Source organism: Anolis carolinensis, chromosome 5 (genome assembly GCF_035594765.1).
Source record: "Anolis carolinensis isolate JA03-04 chromosome 5, rAnoCar3.1.pri, whole genome shotgun sequence".
Lineage (NCBI taxonomy): Eukaryota > Metazoa > Chordata > Lepidosauria > Squamata > Dactyloidae > Anolis > Anolis carolinensis.
In genome coordinates this window covers 47,640,655-47,661,341 of record NC_085845.1, presented here as the reverse complement: position 1 = coordinate 47,661,341, position 20,687 = coordinate 47,640,655, and the positions used below count along the sequence as shown (strand labels likewise).

The 20,687-nt window shown below is 40.5% G+C and overlaps 1 protein-coding gene across 6 annotated transcripts in view; it reads left to right on the top strand.

Annotated features, from left to right (window-relative positions):
* Positions 1–20,687, top strand: part of nr3c2 (nuclear receptor subfamily 3 group C member 2) — a 180,603-nt gene that overhangs the window by 81,161 nt on the left and 78,755 nt on the right. For 5 of the 6 annotated variants that reach the window (XM_008111996.3, XM_008111994.3, XM_062980956.1 and 2 more), the window contains one exon: positions 4,577–4,728. In XM_008111996.3, the coding sequence (XP_008110203.1) occupies positions 4,577–4,728 (152 nt within the window). The remainder of the gene's footprint in view (positions 1–4,576; positions 4,729–20,687) is intronic. The other variant, XM_003221723.4, reaches the window with a different exon arrangement.

Sequence of the window (20,687 nt, the reverse complement as noted above, 5' to 3'; positions counted from 1 at the left end):
GATTTGAAAGATCCATTGTAATATTGTTAGATGTCTATAGCTGTTGCACAATCAACTTTTAAAAAAGCTATTACATGCTTGGTTTTTACATGGAGTAGAAGTAACAAAACAAGTTTTTAAACTGTTCTGATATTTATTACACTTTTGTTGGGTTTGGTGAATAAAATAAGATGAGAGGAACAGCTCTCTATCCTAGTAGTTTCTTCCCACATAGAGAGGTAAACTTAGGGAGTATGTAATAATAGCTTAGGCCCAATATTAGTTTCAACTAGAGCATTGATATCCAGGAAACATATGGTACTTTTGACCAGGTTTGTGGTGTTGATGTATCAGGCTTAGTGGCTTTTATTTGTACTTTTTTTGTACTTATTTGCTGTCTGGTTCCAGCTCCCACCTATTTCATAAATAGCAAATACATATTAATTTGTAATAAAAAATACTGTAGGTAAATGGTAGCACAAGGCATTTCATTGTCACTGCATGAATCATCAGGCTGCTTGGATTGATATACCATAGAAGTAGGTTAGTTATACAAATTCCCAATATCTCACTTCTTACATATTTTGCAGCAAGTTTATCTTCCTTGTTTCTTCACTTATGTTTTGTTTCTAATGAATACAAAAGTTGTCTCTTCTATGGGTAGGGTATCAGATATGAGAACTACTGAAAATATACATTAAGTTAGGAAAACTTAGTACTGTTCTGATATTGGGATACTTTTGCATTCCAAAAATTGCATAAATCACACAGGAAAAAGAAGACTGATAGGAGTTTCTCAGGAATCATTTAGCTAACTTGAAAGAATTTGAGTCAGATGAACAGCACCCCAGAATACTAATGTAACTTGCTAATGAATGCTCTGAACTTGTAGTTATTTTTAGAAGTGGTGAGGTGCCAGTGGATTGAAGAAGGGCAAATATTGTCCCTCTCTTCAAAAAAGGCAAAAAAGAATACGCAGGAAACAATAAACTAATAAGCCCTGACCTCAACACCTTGATGTTTATTATAATCCACCTGGATTATACAAGAGTTTGTCTTCAGATATCTTGATGACAATTTATTGATCTGTAGGAGTCAGCACAAGTCTTTATCAATTACAAATTCTGCCAAATTAATATTCTTTATTTGTTTTTAATGATTTCACTAGTTTAATAGATGGTTTCAGCAAAATGTTTGACAAGGTCCCCCAGAGGTGGCCGAGTCTCCTTCTCTAAACATCTTCAGAAAGTTGCTGGAGAGCTACTTGCTTGGGATGCTTTAGCTGGAGATCCTGCCCTAAGCAGGCAGTTGGACTCTATTGCCCACGAGACGCCTTCCAACTGCACAATTCTATGGTTCTAGGTTAATTTTTTTAGCAATCTTTCTCAAGGTAAACATTTCCAAGGCAATGTAAAGTGTCCCTTTATACCAGTGGTTCTCATCCTGTGGGTGCCCAGGTGTTTTGTCCTATAACTCCCAGAAATCCCAGCCAGTTTACTAGCTCTTAGGATTTCTGGGAATTGAAGGGGACCCACAGGTTGAGAACCACTGTTTTAGACTATCTTTCAATTGCTTTTGTCTGCCCTAGTAAGTAAGAACTGGACTGCAGATTTTTTGTTCAATTGAAAAGCCACTTTTAAAGCCTGCCTCCAAATATATACGTGCACCAGAATTAAAATCACAGTGAGCCATGTTACTGTAACTGTAATGTAAAAGAACATTGTATATTCATTCGTGTACATTTGGAAGGTCTTCCCTGAACTGTGGAATAAACAAGGCATTGTCATCATCCCACAATTGTCAGACAGTGTTATGTTGTTATGTAATGAGTGTATAAATATCACAATGAGTAGGGCTACTAAGCTTCACAGATTAGCAGAGGCAAAACAGGAGGAGCAGCATTATTTCCAGTGTGGGATTAATACTTTGAATGCAGATTCATTTAAAAAGACAGTTTAGTTGTATGCGTGTAAAAGGCTGAGAGCCAATACAATCCCAGTCCCTAATCTGGTCTGAGCCTTTGATATTTGTGACATGACCTGGGATAAACTGCATGACCTCTTACCAGCTCAGTTGGTAAAGCCATGTAGTGTTGTAGTGAAAAAAGGATAGTGTGTGTTTAACCTCTAAGAAAGACCTTGAGGATCTAAAGATCCATGCAAGGAGCTTCTGATACCCAAAGGAATATTTCTCTGGAGTTTCTCAAACAACTTTTTAACTATTAGATTCTGATGTATTCTGACAGCCTGGTATCTAAGCTTTTAAAACTCAAGTTCTGGGAAGAGCTTAGAAAAGATATTTACTATAACTCCCAACAGCCCCTCCATCCTTGAAGGGGGAAGGGAATACTGACATTTGTAGCCCCAAAATAACATTCCCAAGCAATTTCTTAAGTGTACCTAAAGCAATTATTTCTATTTCAGTCTATATGATAAAAAGTGCAGTTTTTATTATCTCCTACTTTTGTAATCAATGCGAAGGTTATATAATTCTGAGTCCTGTGAATTTTTAGACTGCAGACTTCCACTTTCTAATGTCAAATTATCCTGACACCATAATATGCCATTTATATAGCTGTGCACAATTATGAAATAGTCTTTGTATAACTGTATAAATTTGGAGCGTGATCTAAAACTCTTATAGGGGTATTTTTTTTACCTAGTATCATAAAAAATCTGACAGATTTAATATTAGTGTGCTTTTAAGGCTGTGAGATTTATGTTGTGTGCAGGGTGAAAAAGGAGATATGAAGGTGACTGTTGAGCACATCCTAGTTCAAGGACTTGCGAATAAAAAAGATAGTGGAAGCCCTGATCTCCAATTAGTAAACACTAAACAAAGGCACTGTTATTTTTGAAAGACATAATCACGGGTTCATTTTAGAACTTTTAAATTACCACTTAAGAATTAATAAATCTATTACTTCAATGCATGTTCGATAGTTACACCTATCTTTCTACATCCCTGGCAATTAGTAGTGGAGCTGTCACTCCCCAGTGAATCCTGGGTGATTGTGACAGTATGTAGTTTCTCCCCCTCCACCCCCCCCCCCCACAAAACCCAAAAATATGATTCTGCATTATCTATGTACTTATTCTGTTATTTATGTCAACTTCCCTTCTGAAAATTTGAGTTTCCATTTTTTACAATGACTAAACATGTAGGACGTGGAGGAAGAGTCATGTCGGTGTTACCTCTCATTTTTGTCAGTTTGATTTTTTTAAGACATAAGTACTAGTTTTGATATTTATACATGTCCTTTTGAGTCATGAATATTAGTTTTGAGGAGGAGGAGGAGGAGGAGGAGGAGGAGGAAGGAGGGTAACTAAGCATAGGATATCTGGGCCTTGAGCACCAAGGGACATTGATTGGTCTTCAACTGGAGTGCCCTAAGTCATGGTTTGATGCACCTCTGTGGTTCTTAGTTGTGAAAAGGCAAAGGCAAACTATTTCTGTAGATGAGAAAGGGAATAAGGAGTTTGGGGGAAATGCAGTTACAGGGAATATGTTATTTCCCTGTTACATGTTAGAGTTTTGTTATTGGTCTGTTTCTGGATGTGAATATAACTACTGGTTATGGCCAACAAAGTGTTCTACAGCTTGAGTTCAAACTATCTAAGCCACTGTATCTGCCTATGCGGGTAATGGGTATTTGTGTATAGCCTGGCAAAATGTTGCCCCAGAGGTTTCACCAGCATTGGGGAAAAAGTCATGGCTTTTCTAGCTAAACTGAAAGTGGAAGTCACTTTCCATTTTCGATTTGTAGGGTTTGTTTTGAGACTTCCAGAGTGTAATGAAAAATTAGCAATATCCCTATTTTTGCATTCCAAACTTGAAATTCCAGTCATCTGTTTCCATTCTTCCAAACTGAGAGAGAAACAGAAAGGGATAAATGGAACAGAGGTTGAAAATGTTATTTTGGGGTGACAATGGGTCTCAGAACCACAGGCTGACTAGAAGATTGTGGGAGCTGTCATCCAGGGAGAAAAAAGACTTCTTCCAAGCTCTATTCACAAGTGCTGTGTGGGATGATAAAATTATTTTAGTGACATTTCATAATTGTGTGTTTCTAGTATTTTTAACATTAATGTTAAGACTGAGGGGGGCTTTGTTAGGTGGTAGACAAACTTTATAGTGTAATCGCTGCAAATGTCTATTCAAAATTAAATTCCACCAGATTCTGTGGGAGTTACTTCTAAGAAAGTGAGAACAGAAAAACAGCTTTCATAATTTTGGTTTGCTTGGAATGTTGTGTGCCTTTGTGTTCATTCTTCATAAAAAATACATATAGGTGAGAATTTTTAAAGTTTAGCCTACTGTAGTAAAGTGTGTTTTTTATATGTTGCCTTGGTGATTTTGAGAAAACAATAGTGGGAAGATTCTGAAGAGAAGTTGGTAGATGAAATTATTTGTGGCAGTCTTTCACGCTGAGTGTTTGTAGGTGTTCTGGACCAGAAAATAAAATCCGTCATATGCCATTAAGAACAACCAAGTTATGTGAAATTGAGTTATGTGAAGTTAAGTGAAATCATGAACTGGAGTTTGTTTTATGTTTTGTCTGGCTTGAAATGATTGATCTTGTTCTTTTCCCTCATAGCTCCACATTAAGAAGTGTGTCCTCTGGATCCTCAAGACCTTCCAAAGTGTGCTTGGTGTGCGGGGATGAGGCATCTGGATGCCATTATGGAGTAGTTACCTGCGGCAGCTGTAAAGTCTTTTTCAAGAGAGCCGTGGAAGGTAAATCCTCATGTGGGTTCTCATTTTATACTTTTCCCTGTTATTATTGTAAGTGATTTATATTGCATGTTTCTTTAACATTTAACAATAATTGTGGAAATGATATACTGATATGTACATCTTCTATGTTATCTGGAGAACATCTGGATATGGTCTGCTTTATGCCCTTGAGATTTAATTTTGATTCATACTCAAAATTCTAATTCTTCACCACCTTGATTCATTTTTTCTACTTGACAAGTGGTTCTCAACCTAAGGTCCCCAGGTGTTTTTGGCCTACAACTTCCAGAAATCCCAACCAGTTTACCAGCTGTTAGGATTTCTGGGAGTTGAAGACCAAAAACATCTGGGAATCCCAGGTTGAGAACCACTGTACTAGACTTAAAGAGGAAAAAAGAACCCCAAATAAATATATCCAAAGGTAAAAATAAAGGTTTTCCCCAATACTAAGTCTAATCGTGTCCAACTCTGGGAGGTTGGTGCTCATCTCCATTTCTAAGTCAACGAGCTGGCGCTGTCCGTCAACACCTCCAAGGTCATGTGGCCAGCATTACTGCATAGAGTGCCATTACCTTCCTGCTAGAGCGGTACCTATTGATTTACTCACATTTGCATGTTTTTGAACTGTTAGGTTGGCAGAAGCTAGGGCTAACAGTGGGAGCTCACCCCGCTCCCTGGTTTCGAACTGCCAACCTTTCAGTCAACAAGTTCAGCAGCTCAGCGGTTTAACCTGCTGCACCATCAGGGGCTCCTAAATATGTCCAAACTGGAATGGAAATCTGAGTGGAAACAAGTTGATGAGGTGTCCAACTGTTTTTCAGAAACATGTACATAATAACAGATGTAGTTTATATCAAATTTAAGTATGACTCCGAATCCACCTTTTTAAGGTTGATAAAATGTGTTCTTCTTCTGGAAAAGACATTGCTAAACTCCTGGAAAATCACAGGGTGAAAACAGTTAGATTTCAGATGCATGAAAATATTGAGTTACAGGTCCTAAAAATATTTAGAACAATGAGTTGGAAGCACTAATACTTCTAGAGCTCCTTCAGAATATAATCTGTTACAATATTCCATATTGCTTGCTTCATTTTACTTCAGTTTTTATGGCACTACTTGATAAATCTGTCTCTTTATCCTGACAATTTTCCTGTCATTCCCATTTCTATTCTGCTTCTCTGTTATTATACTTTCCGTTTTATTCTCTTGTTTCCTTCACTGTTGAGAAGCATTTATTACATATCAATGCAAAAATATGAACTAATGGAGGTGAAGGAAATCTGTAGAAGGACTTAGTTGGAAATGCTGTCAATTCTTTCTTTTTTGTGTGCTTGTCCCTTGTTTTATGTTGTGAAATGAGATGCTGTTGAAAAGTTTCATAACTATTCAATTATAATTCTGTTTATTTATGAAATATGTTTCAAATATATGGAAGTTTACCTTTTGAGCATTTTCTATTTTTAACTATTTTTAATTTTATGCATAATAATAGGGAGGTCTGTATTTATTTATTTATTTATTTATTTTCTATACTATCTTTTATCCAAATATGGAATCAAAGGTGGTTTACAGTATAACCTTAAAATAAAATACAGTTGAAAAGTTAACAAAAATGAAATAGCCATTTGTATTAAAAATATAAAACAGTAACACAAAATATAGCATATCTTATTAAAAGATATTTTTACGAGCTCAGATAACTTTGTCTATTGCATATCCTTCAATAACTTATTTTATTTATTGAAGTATCAATAGTTTTAATAATAATAATAATAATTATTATTATTATTATTTTATAACCCGCCTCCATCTCCCTGAGTGGTCTCAGGGCAGCTTACATGGGGAACCAAATCCAACAAAACATAACAATAAAATTTAAAAACGATAGATAATTAAAAACCACAAACTACAAACTAAAATAGTAAAATACATCCATGAACATGAAAGTAACAGGAGATTATCCTGTTATTTTTCCATCTGGCAAAACATTATATACTCTTGGGTTTCTTAGTGCGAAGCAGCTTGCAGTTTTATATCTGATTCTGGATGTATTTTAAACGATTGTTTGAGTAAAGTAAGAACATTTTTACTTTTCAATGTTATAATTCCAGAAAATGACACATTTTTATTTGGTAGCTTATACACATAGCAAATGAAAGAAACATATTCCCATTTTTTTCCTTGAAAGATCGTTGTGCCTTCTCCACTTGGAAACAAATTTTTCAAGTGTTTTCCCATACAGCAGTGGTTCTCAACCTGGGATCCCCAGATGTTTTTGGCCTTCAATTCCCAGAAATCCTAATAGCTGGTAAACTGGCTGGGATTTCTGGAAGTTGTAAGCCAAAAACATCTGGAGACCCCAGGTTGAGAACCACTTTCCTACAGTATTGTGTACTGTTTCCTACCGTTTGCAATTTCTGTAAACGTTGCCTCTGTATGTCAGTGGGAGGAAATCCCTCCCCCTGGTCAAAGATTAAACTGTGAGTTATGTAAATGGATCAGTTTTAGAACCAGTAGCAGGTCTCATTGACTCAATGAAATTTAGTTGGTTAGCAACCATGGTAAGGTAGTGACAATAACTTTTAGACCCAATTTACCTTAAATCTGGAGAATTCAGTTCAAGATGACATGGTGCGTGAAGATATGGTTGTGCTGGAGTTTCGAATGTCATTTCTGTTCCCTCAATTCTGTATGAAATATAGGTATTGTAGTGCATTTGTACAGAAAAGATGTATATTATATTATAATATTGTGTGTATTTATATTGAGATACAATAAATATTGTAATATGAAGGGTTTTTCAAAAAAATGGACTCGATTTGAAATTGCTATACCTCCTCAATCACAAATCATGAATGAAACTCTTACCTCTTGAAGGTGTGGGGCATAGAGTTTCAAATGGTTACCTCTCCTGGCGCATGGACAGTTCGTAGCCTCAGACAACCCCACAACATGAAACCTAATGAGATATTCTTTATTTGCTAAGTTATTTTTTTAGTATTGTTTCTGGTACAAAATGGTTAGTAAAACAAGATAAATTGATATCTCATTAACTCTTTGGTAACTTTTTGTGAAATTGCATTCCTTTCTAAGAAAATCCACAGACATACAAAGAGAGGCAGAAGCAGTGTGTCTATATAAAGAAGGACTTTGGCTAAAGGTACAGATATTAGTGTGCAGACTCATAAAACAAAATGATTGAATGGAAATGGTTCTCTTGCCATAGACTGGGAGCATCTCCACACTGTGTACATCTTTGTACATATGCAATATTGGTATGTGACTGTGTGTGTATGTCTAATTTTCAGTCAGAATTGATAGGTAGGCTCGTACAAACATACATGTACATATGTATCAAAATTGATAATGCATACACACAAGTGTACACGAATATTCGCACATGCATCAGAAAATATCCAAAATATATTGATGGCAGCTGCCTTTTCTTCTTTCATTGTGCTTCATAGGTGTAGACAGACCAGTAATCTTTCTACAGTGAAGCAGCATTGTCTGACTGCAGAAAATGAGTAATGAATTTGTTTACAAAATATTGGCTGACATCCTCTTAGATAGTTAGGAATGCATAAGCTAGACTTGACACATTTGTAATTGTTCTGTATTTATGTTTACAATTGTGGCACTATTTCCATGATTGCAAATGTTTCCCCAACCTACGTTAACAGTAGCTGTACTGAGCAATAGAGGTCTGGTTTGCTGTCTCCTGGAATGCAACAGGGATGACATTTCCAGCCCCTTCACACAAGTGATAAGAGATTGGGACAGGGGTCCTGCTTCTGACGGTCGCACCACACACTATTGGTGGGAGGAGCTGGAAATGCCATCTTGCTCACCCTGTTTGCCAGCTGAACAGACTGCCTTTACTTGGTACAGTCATTGGCTATTAAGGTAGGTTTGGAGATTTAAATTCAGAAGACAATATGTAGTTATGTATTCTAATTACATCTATGATGAAAGATCTTGGCCACCTATATATGATACCATTACAGCCCATATGTAACTGCTATTGAAAGTAGTGCCACCCTGTTGCAAGCACTTTCCTAATTTTTGTTTGTGTGATCAGGAAACCACAACTTAAAAGATGTCATACCACCTCTTTTATTTTACTAGGTAGAAAATATTGGAAAATGAAACAATCTCATAGCATTTGGCTCTGCCCTCTGTATGCTTCTTTGATTTAAGTTAGACATCACAGTTAACAAATCAAAATCCATAGTTTGAAGTGGGACTGCACACACACAAAAATGACAGTGCTAAACCATGATTTGGTGTAGTGTCTGAATTTACGTGGCGTATTATGGCCACCACCACATTATTTGCAAAGGCTACTGAATTCATGAAAGCAGAAGTGAATTTCTAAAGCTTTGTGCCAAGAGAATGGAAGACGAATTCAAGCAGTTTAAATTCATGTGTTTGCTTGGTTTTTGGAAGCACATATTGTGATATGAATGATGACTGTGATTAGTGCTGTAAAGTAAGGATTGATATTTCATTTAAGTTGGATGACTTCCAGCATGATTGTACACGTGTTTATAAGAACTTTATGCATGAAATGTCTTTGTAATAATTGGAAACAAATATTACTGTAACTATAGAAATGTTTTTAAATACATTAATAGATTGAAATTTTTCAAGATTTATCTTTGAAAAGTTTATTCATGAATTCTATCATCAATTACTTTTGTCTCCATCATTTATTATCACAACCTTACACTTTATGCTCTCTTTTACTCTCCTATTAATTCAGTACTAATAGAACCAGCCTTTTCCGCATTAGAGGTTGTAGTTTCTTTAATTCATTTTCTCAAGATTAGTGCCTCATGGAATTCAACATTATTTGATGTGATTGCCCAACAATACAGATTATGTATGTTCTCAAATACCTCTCCTCTGAAATACAGCCACAATGGCAATAGCAAAGTAAAGCCATATGACACTTTTGGAATGGAACCTCCAGTATCACAGTGGGTTAAACCCTTGTGCTGGCAGGATTGCTGACCGACAGGTTGGCAATTCGAATCCAGGGAGAACGGGTGAGCTCCCTCTGTGAGCTTCAGCTCCCCATGTGGGGATATGAGAGAAGCCTCCTACAGGATGGTAAAACATCAAACATCCAGGCGTCCCCTGGGCAACACTCTTGTAGACGGCCAATTCTCTCACACCAGAAGTGACTTGCAGTTTTTCAAGTCGCTCCTGACACATGCAAAAAACTTTTGGAAATGAATGTATAGTTGATTCAGACATGTTTTGAATTTATCTTCTGTCATTTGAGGCACAAAAGTTGGTTGGTTAGTTGAATTGACCAATCTCAGTTCCATTGACTTCAATAAATCTCTAAGCAGAAATGGGTCAGGATCTAACATTTTATGCTTTTTAACCATGGTATGGGTTGAATATACCTTACCTAGAATTCTGAAATCCAAATTATCCCCAAATCCAAAAGTATTTACATGGGTGGCTGAGATAGTGACATCTTCACTTTCTGATTATTCTTTGTTTCTTGCACAACATTATTAAAATATTGTGTATAAAACTATCTTTAGGTTATAAGTACAAGGTAGATATGAAACATATATGTATTTCACTTGTAAACATGGGCCCCATCTCTGAGATATTTCAGTATATACATGCAAGTATTTCAAAATTCAAAAATACCCAAAATATGGAACGATTCTGGTTCTAAGCATTTTGTATAAGGAATATTCAGACTGCATTATGCTGGCATTTCTTGTACCCAGTAATTAGAAGAGAGATGTACCTTTCTAACAGAGAAGTTATATTCTACCATTTCTCTCTGTAATTCATTTTAAATGAGATTGTTTTGTGTCGTCCTAAAGATGTAGAGAGGGACAAGAAGGTCCTCGTTGTTCATGTTCATTCCTTGTCTTTTTTCTTTTGTTAGTTCTTTCTCTGTCAGCGTTTAAACTGTACTCTGGTCATGCTATATTGTAAGTGCTATTACTTCAATACTGTTTTATGTCTAATGAAATTGTATGTATAATGAAACTGCCAAAAGTAGTTCTGTAGGAAGTGGGCTGACAATTGCAATAAAACTAAGAAATAATAATTAAAAGGATACTATTTTATGATAGTTATTTATATGTTGTTGATAATGAAATGTTTGGCTGTTACCATGAACCGCACAGGAAATGGCACAATGAAATTGAAAACACAGAATATTATGTACAGTGGAAGAAGCTTACTCTATTATTGTTTGCAAAGAGGGGTCCATTACTAATTAAGTCTGTTCATTTTTAACATGGATGAGGAGCAGGTATGCATTTTAGTGGGTTCATTTTGCAGGAAACTCAAAATAGGATTTTCTAAGAAAAGAAGTTAAAATAGAGATTTATTTTATTTAAATCAAGTTTTGTAATAACATCTAGGCAGAAGGTTGCTAGGAATTTTTGGTTCACCATCATCATGAAAATGTTTGGTGGAAGAGGTGTGCAGCAGTCTATGAGAATGGCAACATACCCTTTTCACAACTCGGTCTGTATGATTTTAGTGCTGCTTTGGAGCAGAGCTTGGAAACATAGCTTTCTGGACTGTAGTTTTTAGAACTGCCAATATGTGCTGTAGTTTTAAGGGTATCTGGAGCAGGACAGGTATGACAGACTATGAATTTGTTTGGATGAGAGGCTGATCTGGCTGCAACGTCTGTCACCCCATTGATTGCCAGGGTTGATTCGGCTGATCTGTTGAATAAGTATGCATCGATATAGATCAGCTTATTTCCAATTAATGCTGTCATTTTAAACATTTTGTTTCTCACAAAATGCATACTTCTAATCACGTCTCCTCTTAAACTATAGATTTCTAGTGTAGTTTGTCCTAAAATATAGTTTGTCAATTTTTTAAATATATTTGTTGTCATGTGCCTTTGAGACATTTCTGACTTATGTGACCTTAAGGCAAAATTATCATGAGGTTTTCATGGCAAGAAATGAAGTTTGCCTTTGCCTTTCTCAGATGCTGAAGGAATGTGGCTTGCTGAGGGTCATCCAGTGGATTTCCATGCCAATCTGGTATTCCCCAAGTTCTTGTCCAACACTCAAACTACCTTACTAGATTCTTTCTGTTTTTAAATATATGTGTTGACAAGTTTTTGGTGCCAAGAATTGGACTGCAAAATTAGGAGCAGTGCATCGTATAAAGGACTGCATTTTGTCTCACACAGTGGCATGGATAGATGTGGATCATGCTGGTTGTTTCAAAACCAGGAGGAGTGAAATCCTCAAGTATTCCTAGACTTGAGGATCCCCAGTATAGTAGTTCTGGAGATTGCTGTTTTAAAAATCTGTTTGACTCAAGATTCTTAGTATTACCTGTTGTTTGGAAGGATGGAATTCCTTTTTATATTTTTGTAAAGAAGTGAAGCGTTTTTGTTTTGGTGGGTTTTTGAGAGTTGACTGTTCAGCCGGAAAGGATATGCCATGTGTTACATTGTTGGCATTTACTTGAATTTTTGATATTTTAATTATACTTTACATTTTGCACAAATAATTTTTAATTTGTATCTCTTTTAATTTTGTACATGGCTTTGTGTCATAGTATGGGAAAGAGGCAGGGTAATGACAACTACAACAACTCTCAGGGCAAAATCCATCTTTTGATGGTAAAACAATCCTCGCTCACTGGCTTAATGTGAAATTTCCCAAAATAAAACAACAATAACAATAATAAAGTGAAAATATCTGAGCTGGTGATTAATTCAGGAGAACTAGAAAGCCTAGTTGATTTTTCTTTTCAAGGCTATCTTTGAGTTAAAATAATAAAAAGCCAAATTATTATCATAAAATTGTTGATCTTCTTTGTTGAAAAGGAAGTCCTGTTTGCTTGTCTTGAAATAATAGAGCTCTTACTGTGAAATAGTTTGTGGAGCAAGAAGTTTGAATAGATTAATTTAGAAGGTGAGCTCTCCATTTGACCTGTGTCCAGAACACTGGTTCACTGGGTCTTTGGGTCACAATCTTTGTGTACACATTTGGAAAACAGGTGAATATACATTTTATGACAGAAGAGCATATCTGTCTTTATGTCAGGGAGTTTCACATTTCTTCTAAATGTAATTTGATGCACGAAGCCAAGAACTCAATCATTTATTCTCTGCCACATGGATCCTGAAATAAGACACTTCTGTTAGCCTGTGCACCATGTAATGCATGCAAATGCCATGCTTAACAATGTAACTGAAATTGTGAAAGTGATAGGTGCTTATTTGCTCTGATATTGTGTCATTATAATGATATACTATTGGGAGAAATTAATAACAGCACTCATTGTTTAGTATGCACTTGCACGTAAAACCAAAAACTAATGAAATCCAATACTGTCAAAAAGTAATAATTTTACATTTACCATCATAAAATGGAATAGCCTGGCAATGAGAAGAAATTTCTGCAGAATCAAACATTAAAAAAGGCAAATTGTAAGACAGGTACTTTACAAGCTTTGGGAAGTGGAACAGATATCTCACATTTGCTGTTCTGCCACAGGGTCACCTTGTAGCTACCTGTGTGCAGTTCACTTTGTAGCATAAGGCAAAGTCATTTGAGAATAATATGCCTTTATATTGATTATAAATACACAAATATCTGTGCCCTCAGTAAAAGCACAGCATGCCACTGTTTAGTCCAGATTTATTTGGAGATAATGAAGTGTGATTTATTACTTGGTCACCCATCTAGTTCTTCATAATTCTGATTGTTAAGGGTAAAGTACTCCCAAAATTGAAGAAAACAACAATCATGTAGATTAGAGATGTACTTTAAGATCAGGACTATTCTGACTTTTCTTTTTGTAGGTGGCCATGTTATTGATTTAATACATTTAAATTACACTATTTTAAACATATGCTAAATGTCGCGACCCAGGCTACAGAGCACCAATAACCATACGCAGAGGCCAGATTCTATCTAATATCTTTATTAAGGAAATATATAAAGTTAGTAAAAGCAAATGTAAAAGATAGTCCAGAAGCAGACCTTTCAGGAAAGGTCAAAATTAGTCCAAAGAAATAATGTCCAATATGAAATATTAAGGTCCAAAGTTGTAATCCAATAACCGAAACACTCACTTTGACAAGCAAAGTGAGGGGAGATGACAAGGTCCTTTAGTCCATGAAACTTGAGCGAGGCTAGGAAATAACTTGATACTTGAAACAAGGCTTAAAACGTGGAACAAGGTAACTAGGAACAAGAACAAGGTCCGTGGAATAACTTGGTAAAATCCGTGGAACAAGGCAAGGATTGGTCCTGGGTAACAAGGCAAAGTCCGTAGATAAACAAAGGCTGGGAAGCAAGGCGAAGGCTGGATAGCAAGGCAAGGCTTGAGCAGGAGCGAGGCTTGAATCGGAGCGCGCTGTCCAGACACAACTCGCTCCGTAGGCTGACGAATTGACTCCGCGAAGCTACTACGCGGGCAAAACACCTATATAGAGTCTAACTTTCCCACCGAAGCAGTTCTCTGGGAATCAGAAACGAAAGCTAAACTCTGAGACCAGATGTTAAACTCCTTAAAGATTCTCACGAGAAGCAGTCTTAATTGGCTACATTCTTAGCTGCAATTCTTGCACTCCTGCGCGAAGCTGAATCCAAACTTCTCTGTTGTTTACAAAACTCCCGGCGCAAGAACACGGGAGAAGTAGGCTCTGGGCTTGTTTGACATACTTCTGGGAGACAACTTTCTTGCAGGTGCAAGGTTCCCAGATCTGCCTGGGAAAGATCTGGCTGAGAGGAATCCAGTTCAGACTGGGAAGGTAAAAAACCCAAGTTTTCATCTTCATCAGGAATTACCATGTCCTGAGCAGGACTACAAGGCCCATGGGTCATCACACTATCCCCCTCCTCAAGGCCCCTCCCAAACTGGGGCCCTCTCCCCGAGGCGCGAGGTCGCGGCTTGGCGGGATAGGTCTGATGAAAGCGACGGGTTAGCTCAGGAGCATGGACTGTGGAGGCGTCTTCCCAAGAGCGTTCCTCAGGGCCAAAACCCACCCAGTCAATGAGATATTGTAGGCGGCGGCGGTGAAAGCGAGAATCCAAAATGTCCTCAACCTCGAACTCCTCCTCCCCATTCATCAAAACAGGAGGGGGGGCCGGTTGGTCTGTATCAGGACGCACACCATCCGCCGGAAGGAGCAGGGAACGGTGAAACACTGGGTGAATGCGCATTGAACGCGGAAGTTGGAGTTTGAAAGTCACGGGGTTTAATTGCGCCACCACTGGATAGGGGCCAATGAAACGGGCATCTAACTTCCGGCAAGGGCGGTGGGAGGGCAGAAAGCGAGTGGACAGAAAAACCCGATCTCCTACCTTGATTTCGGGGCCCGGCTGGCGATGTTTGTCAGCGTGGCGTTTATAGTCCTCCTTGGCTTGGTCCAGTTGCTGGAGCAAAAGTTGTTGTACCGCTGTGAGTTCCTGCAGCCAATCCTCTGCTGCGGGAACTTCTGAAGTTTCAATGACAGGGGGAAAGAAACGTGGATGGAAGCCGTAGTTTGCAAAGAACGGCGTTTCTTTTGTAGAAGCTTGAACTCCATTGTTGTAGGCAAACTCAGACAGTGGTAACAGAGAAGCCCAATTGTCCTGTTGGTAGTTTACATAACAGCGAAGATACTGCTCCAAAGTGGCATTGGTGCGCTCCGTTTGCCCATCTGTTTGGGGATGATGAGCTGAAGATAAGCGAGAGTCTATGCCCAATAGTTTTTGTAGCGCCTTCCAAAAACGAGAGGTGAATTGAGATCCACGGTCTGTGACTAAACTCTTGGGCAATCCATGTAGTCTGAAAACATGTTGAAGGAATAGATCCGCAGTCTCTTTGGCCGTGGGAAGACCTTCACAGGGAATGAAATGGGCTAACTTGGTGAAAAGGTCCACCACCACTAAGATCGTGGTGAATCCACAGGAAGGTGGTAGGTCAGTGATGAAATCCGCAGAAATTATTTCCCATGGGCGAGATGGGGTAGGAAGGGGGTGTAAAAGTCCTGAGGGCTTCTCCCTTCTTATCTTGGAGCGCTGGCATACTGGGCAGGTGTTGACATATTTTTCCACATCCTTGCGGATCTTAGGCCACCAAAAATCCCTTAGGATCAGATGCATGGTTTTAAATAGTCCGAAGTGTCCTGCTGGTTTGCAATCATGACACAGACGAAGCGCTTTTTCCCTGCCCGGTCCGGGTGGGATATAAACATGATTTCTATAGCAAAGCAGCCCATCCTTAAGCGAAAAGGGAAAATGCAGACCTTGGCGAAGTTGGTCCTGCGCCCAGGCATCTGCTTGCTGACTAGCCCTGATTTCTTGAGCACAGAGGGGTCCTGGAGTAGAGGAAGTTGAACCAATGGGAATGGATTTGGTGTTCCCCACTGTGAGCGTGGCAAAGTTCTCGGGTTGTAGTAGTTGGGATTCAAAGGTCTCCTTGCGTCCTGCAGCGTATTCCGGTTTACGTGACAGGGCGTCTGCTTGCTTGGTCTGGGCTGGGGTCACATAATGAATCTGGAAGTCGAAACGTTCGAAGAATAAAGCCCAACGTTGCTGCCTCTGATTTAGTTTGCGGGCAGTTCTTAGATGTTCTAGATTACGATGATCAGTGTGGACTTCAATGGGAAATTTGGCCCCTTCTAGCCAATGTCTCCAAGTTTCAAAGGCTGCCTTTATGGCCAGTAGTTCTTTTTCCCAAATGGTGTAATTCCTCTCTGGTGTGGTTAGTTGACGAGAGTAAAAGGCACAGGGATGGAGGTGATCTCCCACCGGTTGTAAGAGTACAGCCCCAATTGCCACATCTGAGGCGTCCGCTTGCACAACAAAAGGGGTTCCAGGATTTGGGTGCTGTAGAATCGGCTGGGAGGTGAATAGTTTCTTTAGTTGCTGGAACCCTTTCTCTGCTTGATCAGTCCAGCGGAAAGGCTGCTTTCCACGGATGCAGCTAGTGATGGGGTCGGACCAGCGGGCAAAATCTGGAATGAACTTGCGGTAATAGTTCGCGAACCCCAAGAAACGCTGCACCTCTTTCTTGTTAGTTGGCGCCCGCCATTCCAATACTGCTGAAACCTTGGCTGGATCCATGGAAAGCCCTAGAGGCGAGATGCGGTAACCAAGGAAATCTACCTCTTGTAGATCAAAGGCGCATTTTTCCAGCTTGGCATAAAGTCCATGATCCCGCAATCGTTGTAACACCATTTTGACGTGGTTCTCATGTTCTGATTGTGATCTAGAAAACACCAAAAAATCGTCCAGGTAGATTATCAAGAACCTGTCTAGATAGTCCTGAAAAATGTCATTGACAAAATGCTGGAACGTTGCGGGAGCTCCGCATAAACCGAAATTCATAACTCGGGACTCGAATAATCCGAATTTGGTCTGGAAGGCGGTCTTCCACTCGTCCCCTTCCCTGATGCGAACTAAGTTGTAAGCCCCCCGAAGGTCCAGCTTGGTGTAAACCTTGGCTCCTCGAAGCCGATCCAGTAGATCCGAGATTAAGGGCAGGGGATAGCTGTTCCGCTTGGTGATATTGTTCAATGCTCTGTAGTCCACCACCAAGCGTAGTTCCCCTGACTTCTTCTTCACAAACATCACTGGGGAGGCGGCTGGGGATTGAGAGGGTCTGATGAATCCCTTGCGAAGGTTTGTCTCTATGAATTCCCTGAGAGCTTCTTGCTCTGGTTCGGTCAGGGAGTAGAGATGCCCTCGCGGGATCGGGGCCCCCTCCACCAAGTCAATGGCACAGTCATAAGGTCTATGTGGGGGTAATTTTTCGGCTTCTTTCTCATTGAATACATCCCAATACTCGGAGTACTTCTTTGGCAAGGTGATGATGGGCTCGGTGTCCGTGGCATGGCAGACCTTGGCTACGAGGCAATGGTTTTGGCAGTACGGTGAAGCAAACTGCAGTTCTCTGTTGGACCAGGAGATGTTAGGGTCGTGGAGAGTCAGCCATGGAATTCCCAAAATCACAGGGAAATGGGGAACCTCGGTAACAAAGAAGGAAATCTCTTCCATATGTTCCCTTATCCACATCCTGGTGGGTTCCGACCACTGACTTACGGGGCCCGTCTTGAGGGGGCGGCCGTCTATGGCTTGCACCACACGGGCATTCTTGAAATCATGATATTGTAATCCCAGAGAGTCGGCATACTCTCTATCAATGAAATTGTTGGTAGCTCCAGAGTCTATCATGGCGTGGATCATGACGGGTCCCCTTTTTGCTGACCATAATGTGACCACGAGAAGGAACAGGACCCCGGTTGGCGGCTCTTGAATGGATTTTTTGACCGGGTTGGCGAGCCTCTCTACACCCGGTCGTTGGCTTCCCCCGCCGGCTGTGTGCCAGTCGGCTCAGACGCCTTCGTCTCCGTGGAGGACGCCGCCGCAAGACGGGCGGCAGGCTTCCCTTTGGCTGGGCACTCTCTGGCGAAGTGGCCCCCGTTCCCGCAGTACCAACAGAGGTTTAAGCGTTGACGACGGGCCTTCTCGGCGGCATCTAGTCTGGGACGCACATTGCCCAACTGCATCGGCACCTCCTCGCCTCCTCTGGGGTATGGGGTTGGCGGTGGGGGTCTCCACACTGGACGTGGCTGAACGCTGGCGGGAGCGGGGGGTTTTGCCCCGGCTCTACTGCCCTGGCCTCGAACCCACTGTTTCCTGTTGGCAATCATGACTTCAGCCCGTAAACATTGATCAATGAGTGCCTCGAGGGTCTGGGGAGGATCCACCTTGGAGATTTCTTCCAGCATTTCAATGTTGAGACCCTCCCGGAATTGTCCTCTGAGGGCTACATCGTTCCAGCCGGTGTTGTGGGCCAGCACTCGGAACTCGGCTATATACTGAGACATAGGTCTGTCTCCTTGGAAAAGGCGACGGAGTTTGTGACCGGCTGCCTCCAAATTGTCCTCGATTCCCCAAGTCTCCTTGAGGTGGTCCAAGAAGTGTTGCGCTGATCTTAGGTGTGGAGAGGCTTGGTCGAACAGTGCCGTCGCCCAATTGGCCGCTGGCCCGTCTAGAAGACTGTAAACCCACGCCACTTTGATGTCTTCTTGGGGAAACTCGGCATCACGGGCCTCTAGATAAGCTTGACATTGGCGACGGAAAACATGAACCTTAGAAGCTTCTCCAGTAAACTTGGTAGGCAACGCCATGGCCGGGAGGCGGATTCCGCGCTCCCGCAAGCCCTTTATTTCTCCATCCTGGGCGTTGAGTCTGTCGCGGATGCGATCCACTTCATCCTTGCTGATGGTGTAGCTCAGTGGCTGCCCACCGGGCACGGTTCCGGTAGACATTCTGGCCGAGGTTAATTGGTGCTTAGGGTGGCGGAGTCAAACTGTCGCGACCCAGGCTACAGAGCACCAATAACCATACGCAGAGGCCAGATTCTATCTAATATCTTTATTAAGGAAATATATAAAGTTAGTAAAAGCAAATGTAAAAGATAGTCCAGAAGCAGACCTTTCAGGAAAGGTCAAAATTAGTCCAAAGAAATAATGTCCAATATGAAATATTAAGGTCCAAAGTTGTAATCCAATAACCGAAACACTCACTTTGACAAGCAAAGTGAGGGGAGATGACAAGGTCCTTTAGTCCATGAAACTTGAGCGAGGCTAGGAAATAACTTGATACTTGAAACAAGGCTTAAAACGTGGAACAAGGTAACTAGGAACAAGAACAAGGTCCGTGGAATAACTTGGTAAAATCCGTGGAACAAGGCAAGGATTGGTCCTGGGTAACAAGGCAAAGTCCGTAGATAAACAAAGGCTGGGAAGCAAGGCGAAGGCTGGATAGCAAGGCAAGGCTTGAGCAGGAGCGAGGCTTGAATCGGAGCGCGCTGTCCAGACACAACTCGCTCCGTAGGCTGACGAATTGACTCCGCGAAGCTACTACGCGGGCAAAACACCTATATAGAGTCTAACTTTCCCACCGAAGCAGTTCTCTGGGAATCAGAAACGAAAGCTAAACTCTGAGACCAGATGTTAAACTCCTTAAAGATTCTCACGAGAAGCAGTCTTAATTGGCTACATTCTTAGCTGCAATTCTTGCACTCCTGCGCGAAGCTGAATCCAAACTTCTCTGTTGTTTACAAAACTCCCGGCGCAAGAACACGGGAGAAGTAGGCTCTGGGCTTGTTTGACATACTTCTGGGAGACAACTTTCTTGCAGGTGCAAGGTTCCCAGATCTGCCTGGGAAAGATCTGGCTGAGAGGAATCCAGTTCAGACTGGGAAGGTAAAAAACCCAAGTTTTCATCTTCATCAGGAATTACCATGTCCTGAGCAGGACTACAAGGCCCATGGGTCATCACACTAAAGAACAGAAGCTTGCATTAGGTCCTGTATTATGCAGTAGTGCAAACAGAAAACAGTTGCAGGTAGCATTTATCTTAATTCTGACGCTCTTTCACACTACGCAAGTATAGCATTATGTTTCTGCGTTAACTTTCATTGTTGTATCCTGTGGAATCCTGGATTTGTTGTTGGATGGGATACTAGAACTCTCTGGCTGACCAGTCTAAATTCCTTTCTCTAAACTGCAAATCCCAGGACTCCATAGGATAGAACTAAACCTGTTAAAGTGGTTTCATAGCACTATTATTGTGTAGTGTGAAAGGGCCCCTGCTCTTTAACTCTGTGAGTTCAGGGAGTAGGTCTAAATTTGCATTGAAGAGTTTTTGTGATACATTTTGGATTGTGAAGGAGGAAGGGTCTACCTGTTGAGACAAAGTGTGCCCTGGCCAGTAAGACAAATTATGAATTGAGCACATTAAAATTAGTGAATATCTTTCTCCAATGAAAGAAAAATGTAGCTGGGGGGATTTCTCACTTGGCTCCCATCCAGATAATGCCTACAACAGTATATGCCTCTGCTGTGAGGCTACCAAGCACTTGTCAGGGTTATCTTGTCCTTGGTGGAATGGAGGGAAATCTGATTCATCAGTTGTGAACAAGGGGCGTGGGGTTCCATCACTTTGG